Source organism: Pristiophorus japonicus, chromosome 27, assembly GCF_044704955.1.
Source record: "Pristiophorus japonicus isolate sPriJap1 chromosome 27, sPriJap1.hap1, whole genome shotgun sequence".
Taxonomy (NCBI): domain Eukaryota; kingdom Metazoa; phylum Chordata; class Chondrichthyes; family Pristiophoridae; genus Pristiophorus; species Pristiophorus japonicus.
The window spans coordinates 14278031-14292095 of NC_092003.1; the positions used below are offsets into that span (position 1 = coordinate 14278031).

Sequence of the window (14065 nt, forward strand, 5' to 3'; positions counted from 1 at the left end):
CCAGTACGTTCACAGCAACCATTGAGAATTTTAATGTCATGTTCGTGACACATGGTCTGCCTGACATAGTGGTGAGCGACAATGGGTCGTGCTTCACCAGTCAGGAGTTTCAGGAGTTTGTAAAACTTAACGGCATAAAACATGTAAGTTCAGCACCATTCAAACCTGCGTCCAACAGGCAAGCTGAATGTGCAGTACAAATGATCAAGCAAAGCATGAGGAGAGTAACCCAAGGGTCACTGCAGACCCGCTTGTCCTGCATACTGCTGAGTTACAGGACAAGACCCCGCACACTCGTGATGAAAAGAGGTCTTAAGACCAAGTTATCTCTTGTACGCCCAGATTTAAATAATCATGTTGAATATAGAAGACAGAGTCAACAAGGGTACCACGATCGCACAACTGTGTCACGCGAGATTTCTTTTAATGATCCTGTATATGTGTTGAATTATGGTCAGGGTCAGGGTCGCTGGTACAGTCATGGCCAAGGAGGGCAACCGAGTATTTGTTATTAAGCTCAAGAATGGGCAAATTTGCAGGAAACACATGGATCAGACAAAGCTGAGGCACACAGTCAAGCCAGAACAGTGGGACGAAAAAACCGTCGATGACCAACGAACCTACCAGCAGCCTTCAGTGGACTCAAGGGTCATCAGTGAACCCGGAATTTCCATCATGGACTTGTTCAATAAAAATGGACTTGCAATTCCTGACACAGTCACTGCCACCCCCAACATGTCAGCCACCACAACAGACTCCGCACATTCACCCAAGGCTGGCATTGAACTGAGAAGGTCAACCCGGGAGCGTAAAGCACCGGACCATCTCAACCTGTGAAAGACTGTGGTAAGATCTCAGAGGAGGGTATTGGCACGTATGTACATGCTGTTTGTAGCCACCAGATGGTGTCATTGTTGGAGGCCACTGAGCAGCACGCACATGGTGCTGCTCTGGTATAAAAGGCCAGCCATTTTATGAGTCAGGCACTTTGGGCCAAAATAAAGCAGAAGCAAGGTTGTACCTCGCTTAGTTACACAGTACTCAGTTTGAACCTTTATTGATTACAAAACACTCACCACCCTCTGAGTGAAGAAATTCATAGAAACATAGAAAATAGGTGCAGGAGTAGGCCATTCAGCCCTTCGAGCCTGCACCACCATTCAATAAGATCATGGCTGATCATTCCCTCAGTACCCCTTTCCTGCTTTCTCTCTATACCCCTTGATCCCTTTAACCGTAAGGGCCATATCTAATTCCCTCTTGAATATATCCAATGAACTGGCATTAACAACTCTCTGCGGTAGGGAATTCTACAGGTTAACAGTGAAAAAGTTTCTCCTCATCTCAGTCCTAAATGGCCTACCCCTTATCCTAAGACTGTGTCCCCTGGTTCTGGACTTCCCCAACATCGGGAACATTCTTCCCGCATCTAACCTGTCCAGACCCGTCAGAATTTTATAAGTTTCTATGAGATCCCCTCTCATCCTTCTAAACTCCAGTGAATGCAGGCCCAGTCGATCCAGTCTCTCCTCATATGTCAGTCCTGCCATCCCGGGAATCAGTCTGGTAAACCTTCGCTGCACTTCCTCAATAGCAAGAACGTCCTTCCTCAGATTAGGAGACCAAAACTGAACACAATATTCAAGGTGAGGCCTCACTAAGGCCCTGTACAACTGCAGTAAGACCTCCCTGCTCCTATACTCAAATCCCCTAGCTATGAAGGCCAACATGCCATTTGCCTTCTTCACTGCCTGCTGTACCTGTATGCCAACTTTCAATGACTGATGTACCATGACACCCAGGTCTTGTTGCACCTCCCCTTTTCCTAATCTGCCGCCATTCAGATAATATTCTGCCTTCCTGTTTTTGTCACCAAAGTGGATAACCTCACATTTATCACATTCCTCCTCATCTCAGTCCTAATTGGTTGACCTCTTTTCTGAAACTATGACCCCTGGTTCTAGACTCCCCAGCCCGGGGAAAACATCCTCCCTCCCTTCCTGCATCTACTCTATCAAGCCCTGTAAAAATTCTTTATGTTTCAATGAGATCACCTCTCATTCTTCATAACTCTAGAGAATATAGGCCTAGTCTACTCAATCTCTCCTCATAGGACAATACCCCCATCCCAGGAATCAGTCTGGTGAACCTTCGTTGTACTCCCTCTATGGCAAGTATATCCTTACACACAGGCCAGGGGATATGGGCGTCGCTGACAAGGCCGGCATTTATTGCCCATCCCTAATCGCCCTCAAGAAGGTGATGATGAGCCCCCATCTTGAATATAAATGAGGGCTTCAGCAGCGGATGAGCTGAGGCAGAACATAAGGACATAAGAAATAGGAGCAGGAGTCGGCCATTCGGTGCCTTGAGCCTGCTCCGCCATTCAATAAGATCATGGCTGATCTGATCATGGTCTTGGCTCCATTTCCCTGCCCGCTGCAATAACCCTCGACTCCCTTATTGCTCAAAAATCTGTCTTAAATATATTCAATGACCCAGCCTCCACAGCTCTCTGGGGCAGAGAATTCCACAGATTCATGACCCTCAGAGAAGAAATTCCTCCTCATAGTTTTAAATGGGCAGGCCCTTATTCTGAGACTATGCCCCCTAGTTCTAGTTTCCCATATGAGTGGAACTATCCTCTCTGCATCCACCTTGTCGAGCCCCCTCATTATCTTATATGTATCGATAAGATCACTGGTAAAAGACTGTGAGTGGCCTGTGCGGGACCTTGCAGATTACTGAGCGCTGCACGCACACACCTTAGGGAGAGCACTGACTGTGACCCCTGGTTCTAGACTATCCAGGGGGAAACCAACTCCCGGCACTTACCCTGTCAATCCCCTTCAGAATCTTACACGATTCAAGGAGATCTCCAATCATTCTTCTAAACTCATGACCAGTTCATCTATGTTTTAGTGATGTTGGTTGAGGGATAAATATTGGCCCCAGAGAAAAAAATTCCTTAAAGAATAAAAGCCTAGAGCAGAGAAGGCTAAGAGGAGATTTAATAGAGGTGTTCCGAATTAATGAAGGGTTTTGATAGAGTAGTTAAGGAGAAACTGTTTCCAGGGGCAGGAGGGTTGGTAACCAGAGGCACAGATTTAAGATAATCGTCAAAAGAACCAGAGGGGGAGATGAGAAAAATATTTTTACGCAGTGAGTTATGATGATTTGGAACGCACTGCCTGAAAGGGCGGTGGGAGCAGATTCAATTGTGACTTTCAAAAGGGGAATTGGATACTTCAAATACTTGAAAAACGAAAAATTTGCAGGGCGATGGGGAAGGAGCAGGGGGAGTGCGACTAATTGGTTGCTCTTTCAAAGAGCCGGCACAGGCACGATAGGCCCAATGGTCTCTTTATCTGCTGTATGATTCTATGACAACAGGAGAACTCCCCCTGCTCTTCTTCCAATAGTGGCCGTGGGATCTTTTACATCCATCCGAAGGGCAGACAGGGCCTCGGTTTAACATCTCCGACGGCACATCTGACAGTGCAGCGCTCCCTCAGTACTGGCCTCTCCAACAATGCAGCCCTCCCTCAGTACTGCCCCTTTGACAGTACAGCACTCCCTCAGTACTGCCCCTCCGACAGTGCGGTACTTCCTCAGTACTGCCCCTCCGACAGTGCAGTACTTCCTCAGTACTGCCCCTCCGACAGTGCGGCGCTCCCTCAGTACTGCCCCTCCGACAGTGCAGCGCTCCCTCAGTACTGCCTCTTTGACAATGCAGCACTCCCTCAGTACTGCCCCTCCAACAGTGCAGCGCTCCCTCAGTACTGCTCCTCCGACAGTGCAGCGCTCCCTCAGTACTGCCCCTTTGACAATGCTGCTCTCCCTCATCACTGCCCCTCCGATAGTGCGGCGCTCCCTCAGTACTGCCCCTTTGACAATGCAGCACTCCCTCAGTACTGCCCCTCCAACAGTGTGGCACTCCCTCAGCACTGCCCCTCCGACAGTGCGGCGCTACCTCAGCACTGCAGTGGGAGTGACGGCCTGGATAATGAGGCTGAAGTCTCTGGAGTGGGGTAATGCATCAACGTGGAAACCATTTAAAAAGCACCATACGTTTTCTCGTAATAATTGTGTGTTTAAAAAGGAGTATCAGGCACAAAACAGTGGCTTAGATTTTACAGTGTGGAAAGAATGTGATTAAGGGAGAGGGAACCTCGCATATTGCTTCAAATTATACAAGGGACTTCGAGGTGGTTGATGGAGACAACTGCAGTACCACTGAGTCCCTGCAAGTGGTGCTGCCCACCAGGGAAAGGTCACTATGCTCAGCAGCGCCACTAAGAGGCAGGTGGCAGCACTGCTACCCTCCCCATTTAGTGTCAATGGCCTCAAATCTACAGTACATCCAGTGTGCAGCACAAAAACAGGCCATTCGGCCCAACAGGTCCATGCCGGTGTTTATGCTCCACACGAGCCTCCTCCCACCCCTCTTCATCCCAACCTATCACCATATCCTTCTATTCCTTTCTCCCTCATGTGTTTATCCAGCTTCCCCTTAAATGCATCGATACTATTCGCCTCAACCCCTCCCTGTTCCACATTCTCACCGCTCTACTTCGTATGCAACATCCAACAAATAGCGAAAGTACTCAAAAAATCCGGACATTCTCCGTAGGCTTTAGCTTCTCTTAACCAGAGAAAGATTCTGTTAAACTCACAATCTCTCCTTTGCATCGAGGTCTCGGACCAACGTGTCTCTCTTGTTGACCAGCGTAACCAGTTCCTCCAGTAACAGGCGCTCCCTTCTCTGTTGAGCATCGGTCTTCGTCCACTCTATGTGAGAGAAAGAGAGTGAGTGGGAAAGTGAGTGAGTGAGAGAGAGAGAGAGAGAAAAAGTGAGAGAGAGAGAGAGTGAGCGAGGGAGAGTAAGTGAGTGAGAGAGAGAGAGTGAGTGGGAGAGTGAGTGAGTGAGAGAGAGAGAGAGAGAAAAAGTGAGAGAGAGAGAGAGTGAGCGAGGGAGAGTAAGTGAGTGAGAGAGAGAGTGAGTGAGAGAGAAAGTGAGTGAGAGAGAGTGAGCGAGAGAGAGAGTGAGAGAAAATGAGAGTGTGAGTGAGTGGGAGAGAGAGTGAGTGAGAGAAAGATCAATAAAGAAAGGAGAAAGAGAAAGTCCGGAAGAGAAAGAGGGAAAGAAATTGCATTTTTACAGTGCCTTTCACAACCATGGAACGTCCTAAAACACATTACAGTCGCTTTACTTTTTGAAGTGCAGTCAGTGTAGTCACTGTTGTAATATAGGAAATGTGGCAGACAGTCTGCGCACAGCAAGCTCCCACGAACAGCAATGTGATAATGACCAGATCCTCTGTTTTAGTGATGTTGGTTGAGGCATAAATATTGGCCCCAGGAGTCCGGGGAGAACTCCCCTGCTCTTCTTCCAATAGTGGTCGTGGGATCTTTTACATCCACCTGAGAGGGCAGAGGGTGCCCTCGGTTTAATGTCTCATCTGAAAGACTGCACCCCCCTCCGACAGTGCTCAATACTGGCACCGGGAGTGTCAGCCTGGATAATGGGACTCAAGTCTCTGGAGTGGGACTCGAATCCACGACCTTCTGACTCAAGAATGTAGAAAGTGCTACCCACTGAGGTGGGGGGGCGTGGCGTGCTCACTGGTTTCACCCGATGACTGGCTGAGTCTTATGGAAAAGAAATGGGGAGGGCGTGGGACATCCTACCTTCCATGGCCATCATGGCCCGCAGCTCCCGGTTCAGCAACTCAAACCTCCGCTCGAGGTCCTGCTCCTCCTCCCTAAAAAAAGAGAGAGAGACTGTAAGACCAGCAAGGTTAGTGTCTTCACCATCCTGCATTATCCCCCTGATCCCAAGAGCATGACGCTGGCACAGGGACAGGGATAGGGTGCCGACATGGTCTTGATCAGCCTCAGTCCTACCTGGTTCGAACCGGCTGGTGCTGCGGTGAATCGCTTCCAAAATGCAAAGCTCCGAGCAGCGGCGATCGCAGTGTGGGAGTCGGAGTGACTCAGACTTGTGGGGAATAGGTTGGGGAATCAGGGACATTCACGGGACAGCATAAAGGGAGCTTTACTCTGTATCTACCCCACTGTACCTGCCCTGGGAGTGTTTGATGGGACAGTGTAGAGGGAGCTTTACTCTGTATCTACCCCACTGTACCTGCCCTGGGAGTGTTTGATGGGACAGTGTAGAGGGAGCTTTACTCTGTATCTAACCCGTGCTGTACCTGCCCTGGGAGTGTTTGATGGGACAGTGTAGAGGGAGCTTTACTCTGTATCTAACCCGTGCTGTACCTGCTCTGGGAGTGTTTGATGGGACAGTGTAGAGGGAGCTTTACTCTGTATCTAACCCCGTGCTGTACCTGTCCTGGGAGTGTTTGATGGGACAGTGTAGAGGGAGCTTTACTCTGTATCTAACCCCCTGTACCTGCCCTGGGAGTGTTTGATGGGACAGTGTCGACGGAGCTTTACTCTGTATCTAACCCTGTGCTGTACCTGCCCTGGGAGTGTTTGATGGGACAGTGCAGAGGGAGCTTTACTCTGTATCTAACCCCGTGCTGTACCTGCCCTGGGAGTGTTTGATGGGGACAGTGTAGAGGGAGCTTTACTCTGTATCTAACCCCGTGCTGTACCTGCCCTGGGAGTGTGTGACGGGGACACATCGGCCACCTGTGTCAGCTAACAGCTCAAGAGTAGTCACCCCCTTTCAGTAGGGGAGTGGGGAATGTGGGAAGAGAGGGGAGGGGGCAGATTGAGAATCTAAAGCCGCTGTGGAAAGCATTTGAAGAGGTTCCGAGACTCACAGTAGCTGCAGTTGGTCCTGCCGCCGAATCAGTGCGTTTTTCTTATTGACCAGCACAAACCACTCCTGGATTAACTCTTCTTCCTCCATCCTGCTGCTCCCTGCAACCGGCAATTGTTGTCGCATTTCAGAACAATAAACTGGGCTTCAACTCTCCCCTCACCCCGTCCTTCCTCCTCCCCTCGACCCAAAACCCCGACCCTGCTCCCCACCTGCTCCTCTCTGTCACTCTCCCACCCGACCCTCCCCTTCCCCACTACCGTCCTGCCTCTCTCCCCGACCCTCCTCGCCCCTGACCCCTCTCTCCAGACCCTTTTCTCCCAGTCGCTCTCACCCCCCTCGACCCTCCCCTCGCTCTGACCCTGCTCCTCTCCCCCAGCCTCCCCTCTCCTCCCTACCCACTTCCCCCACCATTCTCCTCTCCCCCTTCTCTCCTCCTCCCCTCCTCCGCACTCCCCCCCCCGAACCCTCCTCCTCTTCACCCCCCCGACCCTTCCCCTCTCCCCCAGCCTCCCCACTCCTCCGTACCCCACTCGCCCCCACCCTTCACTTCTCCCCCGAGACTCCCTCCTTCTCCCCCCAACCGTCCCCCCACCCCCTTGATCCCAAGACTCTACCCCTCGCCCCATTCCCCCTCAGTGGAATCACCAGTGTTCATGATGTGCCGCAGTTGTTTCTCCACGACGGCCGCGCGTGAATCAATGTGCTTCTGCTCACTTTCCAGGGCGCTCAGCTCCCCCAACACGTACTGACTGGTGTCCCGCAACTTCTGGGGGTAGACACACACTTGTTAGCACCGAGCGGGGGAGAGGATCAGGCACCGAATACAGTCAGCATACAGTACGCCCAGTATTGTACTCGTGTTAAAGAGAGACAGACCTGTACCCACCAGTACTGTACCAGTGTTATACAGTGATAGACCTGTACCCACCAGTACTGTACCCCAGTGTTATACAGTGACAGACCTGTACCCACCAGTACTGTACCCCAGTGTTATAGTGACAGACCTGTACCCAGTACTGTACCCCAGTGTTATAGTGACAGACCTGTACCCAGTACTGTACCCCAGGGTTATACAGTGACAGTCCTGTACCCACCAGTAATGTGCCCCAGTGTTATACAGTGACAGACCTGTACCCACCAGTACTGTACCCCAGTGTTATAGTGACAGACCTGTACCCAGTACTGTACCCCAGTGTTATAGTGACAGACCTGTACCCAGTACTGTACCCCAGGGTTATACAGTGACAGTCCTGTACCCACCAGTACTGTGCCCCAGTGTTATACAGTGACAGACCTGTACCCAGTACTGTACCCCAGTGATATACAGTGACAGACCTGTATCCACCAGTACTGTACCCCAGTGTTATACAGTGACAGACCTGTACCCACCAGTACTGTACCCCAGTGTTATACAGTGACAGACCTGTACCCACCAGTACTGTACCCCAGTGATATACAGTGACAGACCTGTATCCACCAGTACTGTACCCCAGTGTTATACAGTGACAGACCTGTACCCAGTACTGTACCTCAGTGTTATACAGTGACAGACCTGTACCCAGTACTGTACCCCAGTGTTATACAGTGACAGACCTGTACCCAGTACTGTACCTCAGTGTTATACAGTGACAGACCTGTACCCAGTACTGTACCTCAGTGTTATACAGTGACAGACCTGTACCCACCAGTACTGTACCCCAGTGTTATACAGTGACAGACCTGTATCCACCAGTACTGTACCCCAGTGATATACAGTGACAGACCTGTATCCACCAGTACTGTACCCCAGTGTTATACAGTGACAGACCTGTACCCACCAGTACTGTACCCCAATTTTATACAGTGACAGACCTGTACCCACCAGTACTGTACCCCAGTGTTATACAGTGACAGACCTGTACCCACCAGTACTGTACCTCAGTGTTATACAGTGACAGACCTGTACCCACCAGTACTGTACCCCAGTGTTATACAGTGACAGACCTGTACCCACCAGTACTGTACCCCAGGGTTATACAGTGACAGACCTGTACCCACCAGTACTGTACCTCAGTGTTATACAGTGACAGACCTGTACCCACCAGTACTGTACCCCAGTGTTATACAGTGACAGACCTGTACCCACCAGTACTGTACCCCAGTGATATACAGTGACAGACCTGTATCCACCAGTACTGTACCCCAGTGTTAGTGACAGACCTGTACCCACCAGTACTGTACCCCAGTGTTATAGTGACAGACCTGCACCCACCAGTACTGTACCCCAGTGTTATAGTGACAGACCTGCACCCAGTACTGTACCCCAGTGTTATACAGTGACAGACCTGCACCCAGTACTGTACCCCAGTGTTATACAGTGACAGACCTGTATCCACCAGTACTGTACCCCAGTGTTATACAGTGACAGACCTGTATCCACCAGTACTGCACCCCAGTGATATACAGTGACAGACCTGTATCCACCAGTACTGTACCCCAGTGATATACAGTGACAGACCTGTACCCACCAGTACTGTACCTCAGTGTTATACAGTGACAGACCTGTACCCACCAGTACTGTACCCCAGTGTTATACAGTGACAGACCTGTACCCACTAGTACTGTACCCCAGGTTTATACAGTGACAGACCTGTACCCACCAGTACTGTACCTCAGTGTTATATAGTGACAGACCTGTACCCACCAGTACTGTACCCCAGTGTTATACAGTGACAGACCTGTACCCACCAGTACTGTACCCCAGGGTTATACAGCGACAGACCTGCACCCAGTACTGTACCCCGGTGTTATACAGCGACAGACCTGTACCCACCAGTACTGTACCCCAGTGTTATACAGTGACAGACCTGTACCCACCAGTACTGTACCCCAGTGTTATACAGTGACAGACCTGTACCCACCAGTACTGTACCCCAGTGATATACAGTGACAGACCTGTACCCACTAGTACTGTACCCCAGTGTTATACAGCGACAGACCTGTACCCACCAGTACTGTACCCCAGTGTTATACAGTGACAGACCTGTACCCACCAGTACTGTACCCCAGTGATATACAGTGACAGACCTGCACCCAGTACTGTACCCCAGTGTTATACAGTGACAGACCTGTACCCACCAGTACTGTACCCCAGTGATATACAGTGACAGACCTGTACCCACCAGTACTGTACCCCAGTGATATAGTGACAGACCTGTACCCACCAGTACTGTACCCCAGTATTATACAGCGACAGACCTGTACCCACCAATACTGTACCCCCATGTTATACAGTGACAGACCTGCACCCACCAGTACTGTACCCCAGTGATATACAGTGACAGACCTGCACCCAGTACTGTACCCCAGTGTTATACAGTGACAGACCTGCACCCAGTACTGTACCCCAGTGTTATACAGTGACAGACCTGTACCCACCAATACTGTACCCCGTGTTATACAGTGACAGACCTGCACTCACCAGTACTGTACCCCAGTGTTATAGTGACAGACCTGTACCCACCAGTACTGTACCCCAGTGTTATACAGCGACAGACCTGTACCCACCAGTACTGTACCCCAATGTTATACAGCGACAGACCTGTACCCACCAGTACTGTACCCCAGTGTTATACAGTGACAGACCTGTACCCACCAGTACTGTACCCCAGTGATATACAGTGACAGACCTGTATCCACCAGTACTGTACCCCAGTGTTATAGTGACAGACCTGTACCCAGTACTGTACCTCAGTGTTATACAGTGACAGACCTGTACCCAGTACTGTACCCCAGTGTTATACAGTGACAGACCTGTACCCAGTACTGTACCTCAGTGTTATACAGTGACAGACCTGTACCCAGTACTGTACCTCAGTGTTATACAGTGACAGACCTGTACCCACCAGTACTGTACCTCAGTGTTATACAGTGACAGACCTGTACCCACCAGTACTGTACCCCAGTGTTATACAGTGACAGACCTGTATCCACCAGTACTGTACCCCAGTGATATACAGTGACAGACCTGTATCCACCAGTACTGTACCCCAGTGTTATACAGTGACAGACCTGTACCCACCAGTACTGTACCCCAATGTTATACAGTGACAGACCTGTACCCACCAGTACTGTACCCCAGTGTTATACAGTGACAGACCTGTACCCACCAGTACTGTACCTCAGTGTTATACAGTGACAGACCTGTACCCACCAGTACTGTACCCCAGTGTTATACAGTGACAGACCTGTACCCACCAGTACTGTACCCCAGGGTTATACAGTGACAGACCTGTACCCACCAGTACTGTACCTCAGTGTTATACAGTGACAGACCTGTACCCACCAGTACTGTACCCCAGTGTTATACAGTGACAGACCTGTACCCACCAGTACTGTACCCCAGTGATATACAGTGACAGACCTGTATCCACCAGTACTGTACCCCAGTGTTAGTGACAGACCTGTACCCACCAGTACTGTACCCCAGTGTTATAGTGACAGACCTGCACCCACCAGTACTGTACCCCAGTGTTATAGTGACAGACCTGCACCCAGTACTGTACCCCAGTGTTATACAGTGACAGACCTGCACCCAGTACTGTACTCCAGTGTTATACAGTGACAGACCTGTATCCACCAGGACTGTACCCCAGTGTTATACAGTGACAGACCTGTATCCACCAGTACTGCACCCCAGTGATATACAGTGACAGACCTGTATCCACCAGTACTGTACCCCAGTGATATACAGTGACAGACCTGTACCCACCAGTACTGTACCTCAGTGTTATATAGTGACAGACCTGTACCCACCAGTACTGTACCCCAGTGTTATACAGTGACAGACCTGTACCCACCAGTACTGTACCCCAGGGTTATACAGCGACAGACCTGCACCCAGTACTGTACCCCGGTGTTATACAGCGACAGACCTGTACCCACCAGTACTGTACCCCAGTGTTATACAGTGACAGACCTGTACCCACCAGTACTGTACCCCAGTGTTATACAGTGACAGACCTGTACCCACCAGTACTGTACCCCAGTGATATACAGTGACAGACCTGTACCCACTAGTACTGTACCCCAGTGTTATACAGCGACAGACCTGTACCCACCAGTACTGTACCCCAGTGTTATACAGTGACAGACCTGTACCCACCAGTACTGTACCCCAGTGATATACAGTGACACACCTGCACCCAGTACTGTACCTCAGTGTTATACAGTGACAGACCTGTACCCACCAGTACTGTACCCCAGTGATATACAGTGACAGACCTGTACCCACCAGTACTGTACCCCAGTGATATAGTGACAGACCTGTACCCACCAGTACTGTACCCCAGTATTATACAGCGACAGACCTGTACCCACCAATACTGTACCCCCATGTTATACAGTGACAGACCTGCACCCACCAGTACTGTACCCCAGTGATATACAGTGACAGACCTGCACCCAGTACTGTACCCCAGTGTTATACAGTGACAGACCTGCACCCAGTACTGTACCCCAGTGTTATACAGTGACAGACCTGTACCCACCAATACTGTACCCCGTGTTATACAGTGACAGACCTGCACTCACCAGTACTGTACCCCAGTGTTATAGTGACAGACCTGTACCCACCAGTACTGTACCCCAGTGTTATACAGCGACAGACCTGTACCCACCAGTACTGTACCCCAATGTTATACAGCGACAGACCTGTACCCACCAGTACTGTACCCCAGTGTTATACAGTGACAGACCTGTACACACCAGTACTGTACCCCAGTGTTACACAGCGACAGACCTGCACCCACCAGTACTGTACCACAGTGATATACAGTGACAGACCTGTACCCACCAGTACTGTACCCCAGTGTTATAGTGACAGACCTGTACCCACCAGTACTGTACCACAGTGATATACAGTGACAGACCTGTACCCACCAGTACTGTACCCCAGTATTATACAGCGACAGACCTGTACCCACCAATACTGTACCCCCGTGTTATACAGTGACAGGCCTGTACCCACCAATACTGTACCCCCGTGTTATACAGTGACAGACCTGCACTCACCAGTACTGTACCCCAGTGTTATAGTGACAGACCTGTACCCACCAGTACTTTACCTCAATGTTATACAGCGACAGACCTGTACCCACCAATACTGTACCCCAGTGTTATACAGTGACAGACCTGTACACACCAATACTGTACCCCAGTGTTACACAGCGACAGACCTGCACCCAACAGTATTGTACCCCAGTGTTATAGTGACAGACCTGTACCCACCAGTACTGTACCCCAGTGTTATAGTGACAGACCTGTACCCAACAGTACTGTACCCCAGTGTTATACAGTGACAGACCTGTACACACCAGTACTGCACCCCAGTGTTATACTGCGGCAGACCTGTACCCACCAGAACTGTACCGAAGTGTTGTACAGTGGAGACCTGTACCCACCAGTACTGTACCCCAGTGTTATACAGCGACAGACCAGTACCCAACAGTACTGTACCCCAGTGTTATACAGTAACAGACCTGAACACACCAGCACTGTACACCAGTGTTATACAGTGACAGACCAGTACCCAACAGTACTGTACCCCAGTGTTATACAGCGACGATCCAGTACCCAACAGTACTGTACCCCAGTGTTATACAGTGACAGACCTGTACCCAGCAGTACTGTACCCCAGTGTTATAGTGACAGACCTGTACCCACCAGTACTGTATCCCAGTGTTATAGTGACAGACCTGTACCCACCAGTACTGTACCCGTGTTATACAGTGACAGCCCTGTACCCACCAGTACTGTACCCCTGTTATACAGCGACAGACCTGTACCCACCAGTACTGTACCCCAATGTTATACAGCGACAGACCTGTACCCACCAGTACTGTACCCCAGTGTTATACAGTGACAGACCTGTACACACCAGTACTGTACCCCAGTGTTATACAGTGACAGACCAGTACCCAACAGTACTGTACCCCAGTGTTATACAGCGACGATCCAGTACCCAACAGTACTGTACCCCAGTGTTATATAACGACAGACCGGTGCCCCCCAGTACTGTACCCCAGTATTATATAATGACAGACCTGTACCCACCAGTACTGTACCCCAGTGTTATACAGTGACAGACCTGTACCCACCAGTACTGTACCCGTGTTATACAGTGACAACCCTGTACCCACCAGTACTGTACCCCAGTGTTACACAGTGACAGACCTGCACCCAACAGTATTGTACCCCAGTGTTATACAGTGACAGACCTGTACCCACCAGTAC

At 50.2% G+C, this 14065-nt stretch overlaps 1 protein-coding gene across 9 annotated transcripts in view; it reads right to left on the bottom strand.

Annotated features, from left to right (window-relative positions):
* LOC139239492 (EH domain-binding protein 1-like) overlaps window positions 1-14065 on the bottom strand; it is a 142677-nt gene that overhangs the window by 5100 nt on the left and 123512 nt on the right. For 5 of the 9 annotated variants that reach the window (XM_070868280.1, XM_070868277.1, XM_070868275.1 and 2 more), the window contains 4 exons: window positions 7439-7559; window positions 6792-6891; window positions 5692-5765; window positions 4677-4791 (listed from right to left, as the gene is read on the bottom strand). In XM_070868280.1, the coding sequence (XP_070724381.1) occupies window positions 4677-4791; window positions 5692-5765; window positions 6792-6891; window positions 7439-7559 (410 nt within the window). Of the gene's footprint in view, window positions 1-4676; window positions 4792-5691; window positions 5766-6791; window positions 6892-7438; window positions 7560-14065 lie in introns of those variants that run through there. The other 4 variants (XM_070868274.1, XM_070868278.1, XR_011588660.1 and 1 more) reach the window with 4 other exon arrangements.